This window comes from Crocuta crocuta, unplaced genomic scaffold (assembly GCF_008692635.1).
Source record: "Crocuta crocuta isolate KB4526 unplaced genomic scaffold, BGI_CrCroc_1.0 scaffold225, whole genome shotgun sequence".
Classification (NCBI taxonomy): Eukaryota; Metazoa; Chordata; class Mammalia; order Carnivora; family Hyaenidae; genus Crocuta; species Crocuta crocuta.
Genome location: NW_027530408.1, coordinates 911,661 through 932,273, shown reverse-complemented (window position 1 = coordinate 932,273; position 20,613 = coordinate 911,661). Strand labels below are relative to the sequence as shown.

Below are 20,613 nucleotides of genomic sequence, written 5' to 3'. Positions count from 1 at the left end.
TGTCACACAGCCCCGAAAAAGAGGAGGCAGATGGGCCCCTGCTATGCTAGCTCCTGCTTTTGAGGGCAGTGTGTGTGCTGTCCACCTCTTCCAACCCTATGTGCTCCCCATTTGAACCCTCACTCCCACAGATTCCCTTAGCCTGGTGTCACCTCTCCCTCCTTTCCAGATCTGGTGGCTCAGAAAGAACAAATAGATTTGGGGGCCCAATGCAACCTTTTAATTCCAAGCAGAGTCCCCCTCCCACAGCATTATCACACACACACAGTGGAAAGGGATGCCAGAGCCTGGGCAGGAACAAAACCCAGACCCAGGCAAAAATATATATATAATTATGTACACATATGTTTCTGTAGAGAAGAAAAGCTGGGAGTGTGATTAAAGTCGGGCAGAGAGTTAGGAGAGAAAGCAGCTGGGGGGTGCCCCAATAAATTACATTCTTTAGACAGCGTGGTGGGGATGCACGGGGATGGACGGGACATGGTAGCCAGGACACTCAGCCTGGCCTCTCAATCCCATCCCGAGGAGCCTGAAGGCCTGGGTGCTGCCCGGGACCTGGGTGCTAAAAGTCTAGCTGACTTTGCCTGCAGGCTGATGGCGGGCTGAGGTTCTGCAACATCTCCACTCTAAGCCAAGGCTTCTGGGGAAGCCACAGGGCTGGAGCAAGAGGCTTTGAAGCTTAGGGGTCACAGGGAGAGGACAAGGTGAGCTGGAGGGCAGGGTGGCCTCCTTGCTGGAGGCCAAGCTCAAGCCTGCTCCTGCTAAGAGTCAGAGAAGCCAGAGGCCCAGATGCAGGGGAAGCTGTCCAAGGTGAGGCGAGGAGGCGTGCTTGGGTGCACACAGGGTCCTGGGGCTCTCCCTGCCTGCCTGGCTGCTTCCCACCCTCACCTTCCTCCTAGCAGGCCCAAGGGTTCGACCCACCCATTGGTCAAGACAGCCAACAGGCCTGACCACTAAGCGCTGCCTCGTTTCTCCTCACTCTCTTGTGGGGACCTTCATATGGGGGTAGTGTGGGGAGAGGGTGCAAACATTAACTCTGTGTGTGCTGGAGTCCAGACTGGGTTTGCCCTGTGCAGTGAGGACCAGGGATGAGGGGAGGAGGCCCCCCTAGCTCATTATGGGGAAGCAAGTTCATGTCCCACAACCCCAGCACTGCAGAGGTCCTGGTTCCTCCTCACCTGGGGAATGGAGCCAACGCTACCTCCGCCCCACCTCCCTGCTCCCCTAAGGGGTGATGCTTTGGGGTCTACGACCCCAGCTCCAGAGCCCTGACGCAGCAGGAGAGAGGGTCAGTTATGGAGTGGGAGGGGTGGTCAGAAGAGAGAGGCCTTTTTCTTGAGTTCATTCCTCTTCCACAGGGCCAGCTTGCTAAACTCTTCAGGAGACATGGAAAATACTCTTGAGAAGTCCTCAGCAGACAGATGCCTCTGTAGAGGGGACACACAAAGGCAGCTGCGGGACAGGGGCACAGAGTGGGGCTGGCCAAGTGCCGAAGGGAAAATCAAAGAGGCCCCAGGTTCTCCCCACCAGGCAGGGCAGGCCACCCCATTATAGCCCCTGGGCCCGCCGCACACATTTCCCCTGCATACCTCAAGCCTCATCCGATCCACACCTGGAGGCAGTTTGGTTCTTCCCTTATTGGTCACCACCAGCATTTCGTAGGGATAGATCTGGGTGGGGAGGGGAAGGGGCAGTGTTAGGCTCATCAAGTTTTCTGTCAGTGTGACCCCCTCAATTCCCTGGCCCCTTATCAGCCTGTAGGGGCCATTGAGGCTCATGCCATTTTTGCCACCCATGTCCCCCAACTTTCCTGCTGCCCCTCCCATCATCGACCCCTTAGTGCATTCACTTCCCTGGCTTCTGACCCCCCCGGCTGGCTGGCCCGCCCCCACTGTAGGTGGTTCTGTCCCCTGCCCACCACCCCTGGCTCTGCCCCTGCCCCTCACCTTCTGCTCCAGCACACAGGGCAGGGAGTTCCCCCGGTCCATCCTCCCCCTCTGGCCCTCTCCGTTCTGGGGAGACCAAAGCCGCAGTGAGCCAGAGTGGGGCAGGGAGACCTCCCCAGCCTTACCCTGGGCTTCTCGAGTCCTTACCACGCAACTCTGTGGCCCCACACCCCCCACCCCCAACACTGCCTGTCACTCGTCCATGGCTTCTGCTGCTTCATGTGTTCCCCTCCAGAAGGCACTCACCTGCAGGCCTGTGGGAGAGAAGAGTCATTGTCCGGCGGCAGCTTGAAGGTCAGCAGGCCTCCAAAACTGCCAGCTCAGCCTCCCCAACCTCCAGCCACAGCCCTGCCCACATCACAGGCACGGGGCTGCCCTGGGCCTTCTGAGGCCCCTTTCCCCACTCGCCTGGTACTGGGCGGCCCTGCCTCTCACCTGGGCTTCCAGTCTCACTCCCAGAGGGGCTGAAGTCTGTGGACTGTAGCTAGAAAGGACATGAAGGGATCAGAAGGAAGCTGGAGAATTCTTCACTGTTCCCCCTCACAGGAAGGGTCTCCTGTGACCCCAGGATGCCCAAGTAGCTCAGTCCCTCAGAGGTGCCCAAAGGCACACTCTTCCCTCGCAATCTGTGATCTCTGGTCTGGGACCTTACCCGGCTCAGAGTGGTCCTGCCGTAGGAGGGGAGAGAAGATGACTTTGATGTTCCTGCATGCAGGGCTGGAAGACAGTAAGAGGCCCTGGTCAGTCCCTTTGGTCTGATAATCATTCCTGAGAGGGCTGCCTCCCTGGCCTCCCCTGCCAGAGGCAGGGCGGTGAAGGGCGGACCTGGGGGGCCCAGGGAACCCCGTTGACTTTTGGCTCCTGCCCATTACCTTCAGCAAGTGGCACTGTGCTGGCAGCTCTGGGCTGTCCCTCTAAACAAACACACATCTGGGCGAAACGCCCGAGTGTTAGAACTGATAGTCAGCCAGTGACGGATGATGAGGCTCGCCGTCATAAAATGAAACTCTGGACTACAAAACTATATCTGAAATTTTGTCAAAATGATGGAATCATTATACTTTAAAATTAGCAATGCTAGTAATCAAATTTCAGATGTTTAACGTTACAATACAGAAACGATCGTTTTCTTGGCGCCATCAGCTGCTAGGCTGTGCCAGCCGTTAGTCTACTCCACGTTTTTGGCGCGCCTGGCCGCCTCAGTGGGTGGAGCACGCAACTCTCCATCTCAGGATCATGAGTTCAAGCCCCACGCTGGGTGTAGAGATCACTTAAAACTATCTAGAGAGAGACTTCACATTTCCAAGATCAAATGTCACTTTGAACTTACACACTTCATAGGATCACTCAGCTTTCTAGCACCACATATTGTTGGTTTTCAGTAACAGGTTTTCCTAAAGAGAACTTTGTACCTAAAATACTTAGTTTGCCCAGATCTCAAAACTCTTTCACGTCCAAATGCTAGAAATCATTGACATTCTAGGGCAATCATTTTGATAAACATTTTTTAAAGCTGTAAGTGTTTATTTACACCCAATGTGGGGCTTGAACTCATGACCCCAATATTAAGAGTCACATGCTCCTCTGACTGAGCCAGCCAGGCCCCCTGACAAACAATTTGTTTGAAGGTTTAGCCTTGACAGATTCAAAATTGTAAGAAATTGTCTTCTTAAAACATCCTTTTAAGGGGCACCTGGGTGGTTCAGTCAGTTAAGCATCCAACTTCGGCTCAAGTCATGATCTCGCGGTTTGGGAGTTTGAGCCCTGTGTCAGGCTCTGTGCTGACAACTCAGAGCCTGGAGCCTGCTTTGCATTCTGTGTCTCCCTCTCTCTCTCTGCCCCTCCCCTGCTCACACTCTGTCTCTCTCTCTCCAAAATAAATAAACATTAACAAATTTTTTAAAATACTTCTTACTTTTGTGTAGGAAATTATCTGTTTCTACAATGATCATTCACTATTGAAGCATTTCATTTCTGTGATAAGTATACACTTATATTTCAAATGAATGGTAGAATTTCAATCTACAAAGCATATCAGAAGATTTTCACTTGATTACTTTTAGAACACTCATTTATGTTTGAAAGTGACCATTTCAACGTTACCACCAAGTCAGAATGACACCTGTTCATAATTCTGAAACTGCTGAGGTTGATTAGCTATGACAGTAGCCTAAGCAGTCATGTGATCACTGGTCACATACGAGTTCAGGGATGCCAAAAATGATGGTGTGGTAGATATCTGGCTATTCAACTCTGCAAGGCCAAAAGGGAAGTTAAAGAGCTAAGTCTGACTGAATAGCAAATTCTGGTAGAACATAAAGATTGAATCCAGCTTTCGGGGCATCTGTGTATCTGCCTCTTTCTTCAGGCCTTCACTATTCTACATTCTCTAACATTCCCTACTGTAACTTCCCACTCATACCAAAATATCATCCTGAGACTTTCAGTGACCCTGTGGATGTCCAAGCACACATGACCCTTATGGCTCCTTGCATCCCACCCCCCAGTGGCCTTCACCTCCGCTCCCCTTTAGGTAGCCCTTCCATGTGGCCACCCCCTAGGTCTTGTCCACATCTGCTGCACATCTGAAGCCTGGGAATCCCACTTTGCAGCCACAGCACCTTCCTTGTTTGAGGCTTGCTCGCAGCCTCATTTCCAGCACATCTGTCCATCAACCTCATGGGGACCTTCAGTGTCTTGATTCCCCTCTGCTTCCCCTGGGACCTACGACCCGTGGTTGGGTATATAACTACTTTCACCACCACTCAGCAGCTCACCTGGCCCCTCATCTCTTGGCACCTGCCTTATGAAACTCTAACCCTGGATCAGCCAGCTCCTCTTGCCTGTAGGCCACAGAGATAAAGCCCACACTGAGTGGATGATCATCACTATAGACCGAAAGTCTTGCACCAGTTTCCCTTCCCTGCAGCGGCTAGTCCTAACCTTTCCAACCTCACCCAGCCTCACCCTCCTTCTGCTCAGCAGAAAACCTCAGCTTCTCATGTGGCCTGCTCCCAGACCCGAGTCCCCAGTCCTCAGAGAAAGGGGCCTTTCAAGGCTTGCCTCCCACATCCTGAGGCTGGGCCTCCTCCTGGGACCTCCTGGACATTGCTAGGGGAGCTCTCCAGGGCACGCCTGGGCACCCTCCCTCCTTCTCCCTTCCCTCTCCTCTGTGCGTCCCGTTTTCTCTCATGGTCTTACTACTACATACAAGCTGAAGACTCAACTCGCCCTTCAAGCTTCCAACCCAGTAAGACCTGGCTCTTACCTACATGTACTCCAAGCCCAACATGTCCCAAATCAGTCCCTGCATCCTTCACCCAACACCCTCCTCCCTTAACACCTCAGTTCCAGGTATGTCCCCACTTAGCACCCAAGCCAAGACCCTGATTTGGCTCTCCCTTCCCACACCCAATCAACCACTTAGTCCGGTTGATTCTGTCTCCTATGTATTCTCAAACCCGCCGCCTCCCCTCTGGACCTACGTAGTCCTACAGATGATTGGGAAGTGTGGTAGAGTGTCTCCAAAGATGGTTTGCATGTCATCTTCCAGCCTGTGAGCCTCTGTACCACTGCCTTCATCAGGTAATGGAAAGCCTCTCCCCTCTCCGGAGTCTAGGCTGCCCGATGAGCTGCTCTGACCAACGGGATGCAAAGGAATGATGCTGGGTGGCTCCTGAGTTTAGGTTTTTAGAGGCCTCATAGTTGCAGCTTGGGCTTTCTGCTCTCCCTCCCTGTGCTGCAGCCACCCTGCTCTAGGGAAGTCCAGGCCAGGCTCCAGCAATTAGAGGCACAGTACCCAAAACCCAGGCCACCCTGTCTCTCTGGCCAATCCCTGCCACCCCAAGGCACACTCTGGGCTCTGTAACTGCAGGCTCCTGCAGGCTCTATAAGCTGGCCGGGGTGTTTTCTGTTCCTTGCCTTTGCCCCCACACTGTTCCCAGTGTCCGCAATGCCCTTCCCCCCACTCACTCTGTCTTTCTCTTCAAGACCTAGTTTATCCTCCTCCCTGGCCTTCAGCCCCAGGCCCAGTCACAATCCGCTGGAAACACTCACTGTGTGTGCCTCTCATGTCACCCCAACACCTCCCCAAGCTCCACTGACCCCAATTCCCATATCAACTTCCCCGTGGACTGGAAGTTTATTGAGGGACGGGACTATAGTTTTGACCCTATATAATCCCCAGTGTCTAGCATATGTTAGACACACAATAAGTGTTTGGTAAGTTAAACAAAATTTGCTAATTCTGCTTTAGTCTTATTTTATGACTGTATTCTTGCCCTAAGGAATGAGTGCCTTGAGCCAGTGACACGATCTTCTGTCCCTTATGCCGCAGGAGCACAGAGCTGGGCATACGATAGACAAACCCAGACTCTTCAATTCTGGCCTCAAGGCCTGGCCAGGCAATTCGGAGCCACCTCCATGGCACTCACAGGTATGAAAGGGTGTCCGGTCAGGCAGAGAGCGAGTTTTCCTCCGGATAGGCAATGACTTTTCCATCTCTTCTTTCAAGATCATCTTTCCCAAGTTGGAGGTAACCTGGGGAAGGAGAAAGAAGATGGGTCCAAGACTGCTATGGTCATTTCTCATCTCCAAAAGGTTGGGAGCTGGGTATCTGCAGGCAGGACTGGGGGCTGGTTTCCGAGTGGCTGGGTGGAAACACCCCGGAGCCCGTGGGGCCTGTGTCTCTGGTCTGATGCACTGCCACACTGGGTTTGGACACCCTGGAGAGCAAGGAGTCGGCGCAGCTCTGTGTAACTGTATCCTAGCGGCCTCTGCAACCCAGGTCACGCGCCCAGAGCACAAGTCCATGCCCCTGTCAGTGGCCTTTCCAGGACCCCCAACACCCTTTCACCTACTCTGGAGACTAGTGGCCTGCTCTCTCCTTGCTCCTCTTCCTGTGAACTTAGCCTACTGAAGCCTGGCACTGCAAGGGGGCACCCTTTTCTTTGCTTTTTGACCTTAAATTAGTGTTCCCCCAAAGCAGCACGAGGTCCATTCAGTAGCAACAACCTGAAGTCCTGGGAAGAAGGGGAGTTCCTCGTATTCCTACGGGCATGACACCACTTAGTACAGAACAGCTAGAGAACCAGAACTCTTGTCCCCAAGAAGACATGGGCAGGGTGTCTTGGGGGGGTAGTGAGATGCTACCTTACTGAGTTCCTCTCTCTGACGCTCCCTGAGAGCCTTCATCTCTTCCCCAGAGTCGTCATCTTCCTCCTCTTCCTCTTCCTCTGCGCCCCTCCTGGATGCCTTCCGCTTCCTCCATTCTGTCTCTGGGGAACACAGGCAAAAGCAGGCTCGTTAATCAGCCATTCACTCAACAAGCATTTGTCAGGTGCTAGCTTTGTGCAAGGCAACTGGGTTGTACCTTAAAGAGAACGCTACAAATTATTTTGTAAAAAATAAAATAAAGGTCGAATTTTCTAGCCTTGTGGTAAAGCTCAGTAGGCAACACACACTCACACAACTTAAATTCACAGGGGACTAAGACCTTGTCTCACTCTTTCTCTTTCCCAGAGCTCCTGTCACAGAGTCTGGGAGGCAGACGTCTGGTAAATGTCTACCGAGTAGCCAAATGAATGGAAAGTGATTGAAAGCCTGACAAGCAGGGCCACGTACGCCAAAAGCCTTTGGAACGCAGGGAAGAATGATGAGCCAGTAGGGCCATGAAGGACGTGGGGCGGGTGTGGGGAGAGGGTGGGTTCATGGAGCTTCACCAGTGACTGTGAAGCAGTGTCCCAGGCCTCCTTTTCCCCTCTCTAACACAGTGTCCTACCCACGACGGCCAGTGATGGGGGGCACGGCCAATAGTCGGTTTCAATCTTGGCTGGCTGGTTGGGGTCAGGCGGCTGGGCTGCAGGGAACTTGGAAGACTCGATGATGAGGTCCTCGATGAGGTGCTTGCTTTGAGGGCTCCCTCCCATGGACTCTGCAGGTAAAGGTCAGGGTCAGCTCACACCCCTCACCAGGCCACCTCGGGCTCACCCAGCCCCTAATTCCCTCTCCTGTCCCCTTTCACACCTGTGAGACCGCAGGTGTAAACACAACACACAGCAAAGAATACAGAGCAGAGGTTACATGCTGTTATGAACAGCTATTCTCCCATGGCCCCCCAGCCAGTGGTGCGAAGTGGCCTGGGTCAGTGAGGGGAGCCCTCACCTCTCTGCTTGTAGATAGGTGGCTTCTTGTAGATGTTGGAATCTGGGCGGGTTGTCTCTGTGGACAGGGAGCAAGAGAAGATGAGAAGGAAGATATGATGATGGTGGGCGAGACCGGGCCAATGAGGAGGCACAGATGGAATGGAAGAAGGCAGGAAATTCATAGGCTCCTGACAAGAGCCAAGACAGAACCAGAGTTCCTGGAGCTGTCCCTCAGGAGACTGGGACTTTTCCCACTTTCCTGGTTGGGTGGGAGGGAAGGCACGATCCGCCTGTGGTCCTGCCATCCAGAGGGTCCAGCCAATTCCGTAGTGAGCATATACCCCAGAGAATGGGGGGGGAGACAGTAAGAAGCTTGGATTCCTGCAGGAAAAAAGAGGTCCCAGGGAAAGGGGGCAGCCACACTGACGGTAAACCTACCAGGATGGTGGAAATGGGGTAGGCTGGTCCGCGGGGTCCCAGTGGTTCTTGGGGCCGAAGCCTGAGAGATGGTTCCAGGGGACCTGCTCTCTGCCCACACCTGCAGAGAAGTATGGTTCACTGAAGCTCCCAGGTCCCCTACCCTACCCTCTCCAACCCACAGAGACACTGCTTCACCTGACTCCACCGTCTCTGTCCCCCCACCCTAGCAGCCCACAAGCCCCCAACCCCAGGGCAGAGGAAGGGTATCCAAGGACTCGACCTGCTGCTGACGTCTGACCCAGGGAGAAAGGGTTAAATGAGGTCCTGGGTCAGACAGACAGATGGACACAGAGCTGGTCAGCGACAGGATGAGGCCATCCCATGGGCTCTGCATATGTGTGGGGGAGGGGAGCCGGGCAAGTGTCAGGTGTGGGGCAGACTCACCTCTGGGGATGGTGGGGGGGATGTGGATTTGGGTGACAGTGAGCGCTGCGGATGGAGAGGAGGCTGGTCAGAGCCACAAGGGTAGGGGTAAAGCCTCACCCCTAGAGCCCCGGAAGGGCCACTTCATCCCCCGCCCAACTCTGCACCCTTGCCCGGCCAATTTCTGAGCCATCTCTTCTCTCTCAGTCCTTGCCAGTTCCCAGCACTGGCCCTCCATCCTTCTTCATCCTAGTGCTCTCCTGGGCGGAGCCCTCTCTTTCTCTGGATGTAGGAAGAAGTCATGGATCTTGGAGCTGTGTGCTTGTGCTCTGAGGGCCAACCGAAGATGGCTCTGACCCTGTCCTCAGAGCCTAGCACCCAGGGGAAGGAACAGGACCCACAAGCAGCCAGGACGGAGTCTGGGCTCCCGGCAGAGTAGCCCCCAGCCCCCAGCTCAGCGATGACACTACCCCTTTCTGGAACACACTTTACAAAGTAGCTGCCATGAGTTATCTCTCACACTTAAATAGCTGGTGAGGTGGAAGGGCAGCTGTATTGCCTCGATTGTATAGGAGGGGAAAGTGGAACCACACATTCACGTAAGTCACTCAGCTAGGAATTCCAGCCTCCTCATCCAGTGCTCCTAGGGCTTTTGGCAAATTCGCCTTTTCTGTCCACTCCCACCCTTTTCCTCCATGACCTCTTCCCTCCCCCAACATGGCCTCCCCTGCTCTGGGTATGGAGCTTATCCTCCAGCCTCCGGCCTGTCTCTGCCTGTTCTCCACAATTACTGGGATGACCATTGGTTGATTTCTGCCACAGTTCCTTTGCTTGTTTTGGAGTCTGGCCACCAGGAAAGGAAGCATCAGAGGGATTCCACCTCCTACCCGGTGTGGCTGGGGGAGCCCTTCCCCCAAGTCCTGTCCAGGAGGAGCCTCCCACCCCTCACCTCCCGGCTTCTGGGAAGCTCCACATGTTCCAGGAGAGAATAGGTAAAGTGGGGCTCGTAGATCATGAGGTCAGGCCGCTCGATGTCCAGGATGGCCTTGTCCTTGGGGATGGCAGCCAAGTCTTTGTAGCCCAGCACCTGATTGTCCATCTTGGCCTGAAGGGAAATGGGGAAATGGTGTGAATGGAACAGATGTGCCAAAAGCCTCACCTAGAACACTGGCCTTAGGAAGAAAATGGGCAGCCATTTGAGATGTCAGCTCCTACAAGTTAGTAATTCTATTATTTTAATTTTAAGAGGTTAGAGAGTCATTTACAAAATGATAGTCCTTTGCCTAGCACTTTGGGTACAATGAGGCAGGACCACACCAGGAGAAGAGGGGTGTGGGGAATCTTCTCTGGATTTCTGGGTTCTCTCTACCCATCAGCCCTGGCAGGACCACCGTCAGGGAGGCTCTGGGTGAAGCGGCCCAGAATGTCCCCACCCCATCCCTGTCCCAGCCTGAGGGTGCAGGTGGCTGAGAAGTACTCACCACGATGCTGGAGGGAGAGCCGGGAACACTGGAGCCTCGGGAGGAGCTGACGCTCCCAGGGGAGGTAAGTGGTTGCTGGGGAGAGTGAAAGGCGGGCGGGTGGGGAATGAGCGTGCGTGCCAGGGCCGGGCTAGGGCTGGGCTCTCCTCTGGGAGGAGAGAGGGAGGGCTTCCCTAGGCCTCTGGGGCGCCGAGGTGCGGCTCTGCGGGCAACCACCAGGTGGCACCGTCGACTCCCGACCTGACCCTCGGCAGGGAAGCCTGGCCCCACCCGGTGCCCAGGCCGCCCACTGCGGGGACGTGGGGGCAGCCCCCGCGCACCTTCTGCAGCCGTTCCATGCAGCAGGAAGCTGGCCGGTCGGGTCACCTGCAGAGCCCCGTGCGCGAGGGGAGACGACGGGGCGTCAGGCTCTGCCTGGCTCCTGGGCGCTGCGCGCTCGGGGCCACGAGAGCAGAAAGTGCGTTCCACCGGGCTGTGGCGTCCTCATCCCTCAGTGACTCTCCCGGCTGGTGACCGAGTGCCGGGCCTGGAAGGGGAAGGACGTGCCAGGGAGGGCGGTGGGACCCCAGATCTCCCAGAACGCGGGAGAGCAGGGCGGAAGGGAGCCAGCGCCCTTCATGGTTCAGGCTTTCCATTCGCTTGGCCCCTGGTGAAAAAAAAAAAGCTAGCGCGCGTGTAGACGGCGAGGCGGGAAAAAGCGGAGGGGCTGCACTTGTTTTTGAGCCATTGTTCTCTGGCGGGAAAGGAAATGACTGCAGGGGTCACCCGTTCCGGTGCAGCCTCTACATTCCTGCTTTGTCACACCTGCCATGCCCTGGGGCTGAAGTCCGGTTTCAAGCCCTGGTTCTCACTCTTCTCTGCCTCAGCCAAGGCCTCTCTCCCTGGCTCTGTGCTGGCTCCGGTCTCTCTCCCCACTCAATCCATTGTCCATTGTGCCCCGTGTCTCAAATCCCGGGCAGGTTTAACACCGAGGGACCTACTGAACCTATCAGGTGGACAGATTTGGAGGGGATGAAGTGAAACTGACTTGGCGTGAAATGGGCTGGTCATGGGCTGGGGGATCCCTTGTGGAAACAGGGAGGGGAGTGTGGAGGGAGCCTACATTCTGTGTCCCTGTCCCAGTCCAGCAGGCAGTCTCCGTTGCAGGCATTTGGTAGAGCCCCCTTAGGGGTTGAGGCCACATCCCACCTCTGCACAGCCTTCTCAGAATGCCTATGCCTCTGAATTGCTACTTTGCTACAAGGCAGTGCCCGGAGCTTGAGCAGGAAGGAACCCCAGCCCCCACTGCTGCCTCTTTGTTCCTGGAGAGTTGGGTCTTGTCTGCCACAGGAGATTATGAGTTCCCTGGGGCCACAGTCCATGTCTTCCCCTTCATCACTGATTCCCTTAGCAATCCTCTCATCCCCCCACTGCCTGTACTGGACACAAAATAACCACTCAGTGAATGCCTGGCTGACTTTCCAGCCATGGTGGCCATGGGCCTTAGAGTGAAGAGAGCTGATGGCTACAGAAGGTACAGGAAAGAGACAGCATAATGTAGGTTGAGAGCATGAACTCAGGACCAGGGTGCCATGGGTGAGTAAAGACTCCGCTACTCAACATCTGTGTGACGTTGGGCAAGTTACTTACTCTCTCTGTGCCTTGCATTTCTCATCTGTAAAATGGAAGATAGTCATAGAATCTATGTCATGGGGTGGCTCTGAGTATTAGATAAGTTATAAAATGTGAAATGCTTAAAACATAAATTCTATGTAAAGTATTATCTATTATTATTTCTATTTCCCCAAGGGCTAGTGAACTTAGATGTCTTTTCTGTAGCCATTCTTTACCACAGGGGGTAAGACTGAGGTCATTGGTGCTCCCAATCTTATCACCTGTTACTTTGGCCATCCGGCCATTCTTCTGATCACCCTCTTTCCACCACCAAAACCACCTGCTTGCTGCAAAAGCAGGCCTCACTCCCATGTCCCTGCTTTTGTGAACACCTTTTCCACTATTTTCTGTCCCCTTCCTTGTCTCCCAGAACCCACTTGTCCTTCAGGGACTGTCCTAAGACCTCCTCTTCTGAGAGGCTACTATGCTACTATTCTAGGCCTTCTCATAACACCTCAGAGTTCCAGTGGGACTGAAAAAAGAGACCCGCATAACTTTGACTTTGATTATACATTGCCTAATGCTGGAAAATGTTTTTTTCACTAACCAGAATGAGTGCTAACTTCTGGAGGGAAAAACAATAACAATAGGTATCATTTTTAGAATGCTCATGTTAGATACTTTGATAAGCACTTTTTAAAAAAGATTTTATCTTTAAGTAATCTCTACACTCAGTGCGGGGCTTGAACTTACAACCCTGAGATCAAGAGTCGAGGTGNAACAATTAACTATTTAAAAAAAAAAAAAAAAAAAGAGTTGAGGTGCATGCTCCACCAACTGAGCTAGCCAGGAGCCTCTGATAAGCACTTTAAAAGAATGATTTTGTTTCACACCCCCCCCCAACAACAAAGGTAGACCCATTTTACAGATAAGAAAAGAAAACTGAGGCTCCAAGAGGTTAAAAGCTTTCCAGTCATGAGCTGAAAATGACTGTGTCTTCAGCATTGGCATGACTCAAACTGCCTGGCTAGTACTGTGTCAGATGCATTGTGGGGATAGACTAAAATCTGCCACATTTCTCAAGTCTTTTTGAAATTCTAGAGTCAAGGCTTCTCCAAGACAGGACTCTGGCCATCGGAATCACACTAGGTATTTGGTTTCCATGGAAGACTCCATTCCAGAGCTTTATCCTTCTCTTGCCTTTTTAGCTCTCACTTTGTAATGCTTTTAACTGGGTTTCTGAGGATCAGAATAAACTCCAATACCTATTGAAGAGCTGTTAGTTCTCTTTCACTCCTTTCTGATCTTTACTGTGTTAGCAGCCATTGTCAAACTAGCTATATACTTGGCTTGGCCTTAGAGCCAAACACTCATTCATCCCACCTATTCATCCATCCATCCGTTCATTTGTCCACTCATCCATCACCTATTCACTCATCCATCCATCCCACCACTCACCTACCCAGTCACATATTGCTTTATCCATTCATCAAATACTTCCTAAGTGCCTAATTCTCCAATAACCACAGACAACACTCAGTGATAAGCCTTATGGAGAACAGAAAGATGAGTCAGGGGAGCTAAGCTGCCCCTCCAGAAATGAGGCATGTATGTAGATAACTCGCACGCAAAGCAGAAAATTACATGTGCTAGATAAGATAATATAAGGAACCGTGAGAGGTGACAGGGGGAGGGATCAGTCCTGCTGGGGTGTTGAGAAAGGAATAATAAAAAAGGAATAATAAAAAAGATCCCTTAGAGGAGGTATTCGAGGTAGGCCTTGAATGCCCAGTTTGAGTTCATATAAAAACGGAAAAAATGGATTCTTGGAAGATAAAGCAGCATGAGCAATAGGAGGGACATGGCGGGGGGCGGGGGGGCAGGCCTGGATCTGACTAGAGAACAGCAAATATGGCTAAATTGTAAAGCTCATAAGGTTGATATATGTTTGGAGCAAGAGGTCAGGGGTCAGAGTATGGAGGCCTCCAACCCAGACCAGGAGATTCAAGTAGTATTTTGTGGGCAAGAGGAGCCATAGAATGCTTGGAAACTTTTTAAACAAAGAAGAGACAGGCCCAAGCAGTGCTTTGAATGTGGCTGCAGCCCGGAAGATGAGCTGGACCAGAAGGGGCACTGTGGACAGAGACCAGCCAGGAAGCTACAGAGGCAGTTCCTGCAGGGGCATGTGAGGGCCTCAACTTGGGTGTGTGGCCCACCATGGAAAGGAGGATCTGGAGAGCCCCCAGGGGAGGGGTCGGTGGCTGGCCTCAGAGGCAGAAGGGGAAGCAGCGAGTTCACTTTTTGAGGTCGAGGTGGGTGCAGTTGATGAGCCCATGGAAACCTCCAGGAGGAACGGGAGGTTGAGGGAGGGGCAGGCTGGAAATAGAGATTTGGGAGCCATCTGACTAGAGGCGGTACTTCGCACATGAGGTTGCTAAAGGAGAAAGAAGTTTAAAACCAGCTTCCTGGGAAACACCGAGGGGACCAGAATAGTCACAGATGGCATGAAAGGGAGAAGGGAAACGGAATGGCCAGCTCCTTGGGGACAGGGAGTGGTTATCTGTGTATGTACTGCNGGAGCAAAAGGGTGGGAGGGTGGGGCTGAGAAAGGAAGGCCATGGACCCAAGAGTCCCTGGCCCAGAGAAGGCGAGAAGTGTCGCAGGGAGTGAAGGCTCTCCGGTCTGGTGGCCTCTGAGAGCATTCCCAGAGAAGCGAGGCTCCCATGTCAGAGCTGGCTGGCTAGGACATAGGCAAGGGAGGTGTGATGGAGGGTGGGAGGGGGTTGGAGAGTAGCTTTGGAGGAGGCTAGATTGGCTGAAGGTGTTTAAAGAAAGGGGAGACCTGAAAATGCTTGTAGGCAGTGAGGAGGGAAGAGGGATCCCAGCAGGGGAGAGGCAAGTGTTTCGGGCCCAAGCAGAGGGCTGGCTTTGAATAGAAAACTCCAGGGCTTCTGTGGAAGGAGAGGAAAGGAAAAGTTGGGTGTCCACAACATGGAGGCATGTGGCTGGTCCCAATGGGAGGCCATTATTTTCCCCGGAAAAGTGACAGATAAGGCCACATGCAGATCTGACAGGTTGGTGGGCGGAAGCTGAAGGCAGAAGAAGTTTGGTTGGGAGTGTGGATGGCTGAGCCACCAGGGAAAACCGAGAGTTTCCACGTGTTCTGAACCTCAAGCTGAGCCTGGCGGTGGCCCTGGCACCCTCCCCTTGAGCACCAGTGTGTGTGCGCACACCAGTGTGAGTGTGGCGGGGGGGTCCAGGACGGGGCAATGACTATATATCAGAGTGGTAACTGCTCAGGCAAGGAAGGAGGGGAAGGGTCCCAGACGAGCCACGTCACTGCAGTGCACAATTGCCCTGAACCCACACTCACACGTGCACAGACACTGGCCTTCAGACATAGCCACTCAGAAACAGGATTCAAAATAATGATGTATCTGCTCTGTCCCCAGGACCTTTCTAGAGCTGTCCACAACCCCATGGCAGTCCCCTGTGCTGAGTCTCACCCCCTTAGCCTCGGAGGCTCCTCTCCCTTAGCCTGAGCCACATTCCTTCTGGGTCTGCTGGGCAGTGCCCAGTGTGTTAGAAAACACACTGACAAACTGATCTCTTACCCTCCCAGGGCACTGCATTTTATTTTAGCCCTAGCCTTGAAAAGTGAAGTTCCTACTGGTGAGATTTTAAGGAAAAACGCGTTGGGGTGGAGACTCTCTCTCTCAGGAGGGAGAGTGAGGGAGGAGGGTGAGAAGGAGGAAAGGAGGGGTTTCTTGGCTTCTCTCAAACCACATCATGCAGGCAATTGCTTACTCCACCCACAAGTGGCCCCCTCCCCCAAAGCTAATTTCCTCCCAAGTCAACACCCACTCTCCCCTCCTCCAGTCCTGACCTTCTCGCCGCTCCATACACACCCGTGTCCATACACACACATGCACATGCACTCCCTCAGACCCAGCAACCTCCTATGAACAGACCAAAAGGGCAGGCTGCAGCAGGAAGGGAGGGTGGAATGGAGGGAAAGGGAAGGGAAGGCGGTGGAGGCAGGCAAGCCCAGGTGGTGGAGAGGACTTCCCAGCTGCTCGCTCCCATCAGACACCGGGGCTCCTCCTCCCTCCATCGCCACCCCACCCTCCCCCAGCGAAGCAGCATTGCCTTATCTGAGCCACCAGCCCAGCCCCACCTCACACTGCCCACCAGTGTATCTCCATGGCAACAAGAACCTCTCGGCTTTGGGCTGGGGGTGATAAGACCTGTGCACCCGTCCCAGCCGGCTCCTCCTCCAAATAGGACTAACCTGGCTGTGGCTCCCTGGACTTGTAGAAATGAAGGCTCAGAGGGCAGAACCACAGCTGAGGACCTCCAGTCCAGCCTCTGCTCCTATCCTAAGCCAACCACCGCTGGCTCTGCGCCAGTCACTGTGCCATGAACTATCATAACATCCTCTCTACCCTTCACACAAGCCTTCCCCACTTAGAGATGAGGAAACTTGCCAAAAGCCACCCAAATAGAAGTCAAGCTGGAATTCCTACCCAGGCTCGTCGCAGGTTAAAGACAATATACACTCTTCTCAGCGGGTCTCTGAAGTTCCTACTTCACTCCGAACTTGGCCCTTGGGGCTAACTAACCTTATATGGCGCTGACCTTACACGGTGGAGCCACCCAGATTCCTGCCCACTGGCCTGGCCAGTAGGCAAGGAGCAGGGAGCCTGGGGGACTGGGTTTTGTGCCCCCTGGGCAGGGTCAAGCCAGGCTGGATGTGTGTGGTGCGAAGAGTAAGTGAGTTATGAAATGAGGCAAATGAGTTGTCCAAGAGGGTTGGGGTCGGTGTGGGCAGGAGCCTGGCCCCTTTCCCTTTTCTCCAGTTTCACTCGCAGTTTGACTGCCTGCCTTGCCCCTCCCTGCTCCTTCTCCACTCTTTCTTCTTTCCATTCCCTTTTTCCTCTCTTTCTTCATCTTTCTTCCCTTGGCTCTGTTTCCCTTTCACACTGTCCCGCTCCTGGCCCCACCCCCACAGTTACTGTGGCAACAATTCAGTGCCAGAAATAAAGGAAGGATCCAGCTAGGTCACCGGTTCCCAAAACAGCATCCCATCCTGGGGTGGAGAGGGGAAGAGTGGGCAGGAGCAGACCAGCAGCAGCCAGGGAGGCCTGAGGGTGTGTGCGTGCTTGTGTGCGCGCGCGCGTGTGTGCATGTGCACATNGGGGTGGAGAGGGGAAGAGTGGGCAGGAGCAGACCAGCAGCAGCCAGGGAGGCCTGAGGGTGTGTGCGTGCTTGTGTGTGCGCGCGCGTGTGTGCAGTGCACACGCGCATGCGCATAGGGGGCACCCATGCTGGCCCTGGAAGGATGTGCAAGAAGAGCAGGAGAGGGCTCCCACCTCTGGGCTGCGGTTCATGGAATACCTGTCAGGCCTGCACCTGCCTTCTTTTCCCTTCTNTGACTGCCTGCCTTGCCCCTCCCTGCTCCTTCTCCACTCTTTCTTCTTTCCATTCCCTTTTTCCTCTCTTTCTTCATCTTTCTTCCCTTGGCTCTGTTTCCCTTTCACACTGTCCCGCTCCTGGCCCCACCCCCACAGTTACTGTGGCAACAATTCAGTGCCAGAAATAAAGGAAGGATCCAGCTAGGTCACCGGTTCCCAAAACAGCATCCCATCCTGGGGTGGAGAGGGGAAGAGTGGGCAGGAGCAGACCAGCAGCAGCCAGGGAGGCCTGAGGGTGTGTGCGTGCTTGTGTGCGCGCGCGCGTGTGTGCATGTGCACATGCGCATGCGCATAGGGGGCACCCATGCTGGCCCTGGAAGGATGTGCAAGAAGAGCAGGAGAGGGCTCCCACCTCTGGGCCGCGGTTCATGGAATACCTGTCAAGCCTGCACCTGCCTTCTTTTCCCTTCTCTCTTTCTCTTTCTCCCCATCCCCACTTTTAAAGTCCTGTTCTATCTGCTAGGACTAGGGCTGGTGTTCCTCTAATACTAACACTATATATCACCCTCTCACACTCTGCTGAAGCGTCGGGCCAGGCAGCTGGGCCCAGAATCTGGGTCCCAGCCTGAGAACCCACCTGCTCAAGGCCCTGCCCCGTCTCTGCTCCTGATGACACAGCAGAACTGGGCCTAGGCAGCCCCTTCCGCTCTTCCCACTTCCCAATATATCCATCTTTTCGTTCAGTTTCTCCTAGATCTCTCTTATGTTGATGTATCCTTTCTCTGTACCTTCCCTCTGAAGAGGCCCCTCTTTCTGTGCGCCCCCCCAACTCCTCAGGCTTACTTGGTCCTCAGCGTGCTGCTGCTCTGGCCTCTACTTATAGCTGGTCCTGTTGGTACGTTGTGGTAACTCTGGTACAAAGTGGATTGATAGGGCTGGGGGAGATGCAAGGGTCTTCAGTGCCGAATTTAGCTTTCTGAATTCTGAGGGTATCCCTACTCTGATGTTTACACACACGCATGCACACACACACACACCCGGGCTCCAAAGAGGAATCCTTACAGACCTGCATCCCCAGGTGAACAGCCTGACTCAGGTGTTGAGCATGAAGAGAGGCCAGGAGCACGAGGCAAGACTCACACGTGGACATAGCACTTCGCCCACACAGGCAGAAGCCCACACTGAAACAGTTGCAGAACCCATGCACCCTGCTTGCAAGATCACACCCCCACTCTCCCGGCAAGCCCCCCACACAGTGACACACAGTGCTACTGACACCCACTCACACCCACCCACGCTTCTTCTCCATGCTCACAGCCCTCTCCATGCTCACAGCCACCCGCATCGTGTGCTGACACCCCCTCCCTGAGCTGTGCACATGTACGCCCCCCCCTTACCCATTCCCCGGCCACCTCCCGGCTCCCCATTCCCAAAGCACGACTGCCTGCCTTCTCCTACACCCGTGCTCCCCTGACTCTCAAACCCTGGCAACACAGTCCCTTGGGAGGGAAACACTAGGCAAATCTGCCCAGGGAGAGGGGCTTGGCCTGCTAGGCTGGCAAGGAGGTGCCTCTGGATCCTCACGGGCCTGAATGTCTGCTCAGCCCCCAGCCCCTACAAGCACTTCAGCGGCGGCAGTCCAGGAATGAGCAGGGGTCAGGCCTGCGGCCACACCCTACCACCCAACATCATGCTGCATTTGGTTCTCACCCCAGCCTGGCCAGCCAAGGGCTAGAAAGGGGCTCCTCAGGTCCCTCCTCCCATGGAGCACGCCCCTCACCAACAGCATTCAGGTGTCTATGTGTAGTGCTCCCCCCTCAAAACCTGCAGCACATTAGGAGCAAGGCTGGCAACCCCTTCCACTCCTCCTGTTATTCAGCAAAGAAAGAACAGCTCCCCTGCCCACCCCAGTGCCCAACCCCCAATTCCATCACTTGGACTTATGTCCAGCACAGCTAGGTGAAGGGGGCACTGGGGTGACAGCACGAAACACCTCAGCCCTCTTCCTCAAATCAGGCTTGATGAGATCAAACCCAGCTAGTCCAGGGGTTTCTCCTCCGGAACAGGGGCCATAGCTGACCCCTCCTAAGAAGACCCCCCACCCAGAGCCTCATTCCCAGACAGGGGCCGTGGCCCAAAGTGCCCAGAGAGGGGAAGAGAGGTGGGAGACCCTGCCACCTACCTCTTCCCAGACAGTGTCGCCCAGATGCTCTGAGGCTCCAAGACTGGGCTGGGCAGGCAGAGGCCCAGGCCCAGATCCCAGCGCTGTCGCTTTTTCTCAAGAGCCAAGGTAATAGGCGTCTCTTCCAGGAACCCAGCCGTGTTTTCCCAGAGCACAAATAGCAAGAAAAAAGCCGGCTTGGGGTAGGTGGGTGGGTGGGGGGAGCTGGCACAGGAGGGGACCTACCCTCTGGGCCCCCACCCCCTCGTCCCCACCCTGCTTCTCCACAGGCTTCTGCTTGGAGCCTGCGTCTGGCGGTCTGGCGGGCGGGCCGCTGGCTCCCCCACTGCACCCTCCCCACCTCCAGCTGATAGCATGTGGCCGGCCTGAGGGTGTGTGTTTGTATGTGTGTGCTCTTCCACCTAGCTCAAAGCTGCAGCTCAATCCGTTTCAAACAAGAGAAGCATTAACCCGGCATCATGACGAAGCAGAATCGGAAGCAGACTCGGCGAGCTGTTGGCCTTTTTCCCTTTCCCACACCCCCAACCCTGCAGCATTCCATGCTCACACACTTTCATTCACACACACTCACAATCACATAGTCAGCCCCTCATAAGCAGAGTTTGAGCTGGGGCAGGGGCAGAGGGGGCTCTACTGATAACTGAGAGGTGACAACACCTGTTTTCTCCCAGCACCTGTATTTCCTACTCCTTGCCTAAGAGCAGCAATGGAGGCTTCTGGGGTCCTGCCTCCCTGGGGTGCTAAAGGGTATAGATTCTCAGGGGTAGGGAGAGGGCAAAGGTGCCGGAATTGGCCACCCAAGGAAGGCTTAACCCCCTCCTGATGAGGGACGAATGGGAAGATCTGAAAAACCAGGTCCTCAGCACAAGAGACTGGGCTGGCCCTTAACGTAATCAGGAACCCTGGCAACTGTGAGAAGAACCCCATCTCTCACTGGGGCAGCTTCATCAAAAGGGCACTTCCTCCTAGGTGATGCCCAGGTCCCAGCACAGAACTACAGGATGTACCCCC

General features: G+C 54.3%; 1 protein-coding gene across 3 annotated transcripts in view; it reads right to left on the bottom strand.

Annotated features, from left to right (window-relative positions):
• Window positions 1–197: 197 nt before the first annotated feature.
• Window positions 198–20,613, bottom strand: part of DMTN (dematin actin binding protein) — a 21,687-nt gene continuing 1,271 nt past the window's right edge. The window contains exons 2-16 of one of the 3 annotated variants that reach the window (XM_077766596.1): window positions 10,734–10,939; window positions 10,414–10,488; window positions 9,882–10,037; window positions 8,954–8,998; window positions 8,528–8,627; window positions 8,109–8,165; window positions 7,726–7,878; window positions 7,098–7,222; window positions 6,380–6,485; window positions 2,599–2,663; window positions 2,382–2,430; window positions 2,193–2,200; window positions 1,947–2,012; window positions 1,590–1,670; window positions 198–1,427 (exon numbers count right to left, since the gene is read on the bottom strand). In XM_077766596.1, the coding sequence (XP_077622722.1) occupies window positions 1,314–1,427; window positions 1,590–1,670; window positions 1,947–2,012; window positions 2,193–2,200; window positions 2,382–2,430; window positions 2,599–2,663; window positions 6,380–6,485; window positions 7,098–7,222; window positions 7,726–7,878; window positions 8,109–8,165; window positions 8,528–8,627; window positions 8,954–8,998; window positions 9,882–10,037; window positions 10,414–10,488; window positions 10,734–10,751 (1,218 nt within the window). In that variant the 5' untranslated portion in view covers window positions 10,752–10,939 and the 3' untranslated portion in view covers window positions 198–1,313. Of the gene's footprint in view, window positions 1,428–1,589; window positions 1,671–1,946; window positions 2,013–2,151; window positions 2,431–2,598; window positions 2,664–6,379; window positions 6,486–7,097; window positions 7,223–7,725; window positions 7,879–8,108; window positions 8,166–8,527; window positions 8,628–8,953; window positions 8,999–9,881; window positions 10,038–10,413; window positions 10,489–10,733; window positions 10,940–19,602; window positions 19,800–20,613 lie in introns of those variants that run through there. The other 2 variants (XM_077766594.1, XM_077766595.1) reach the window with 2 other exon arrangements.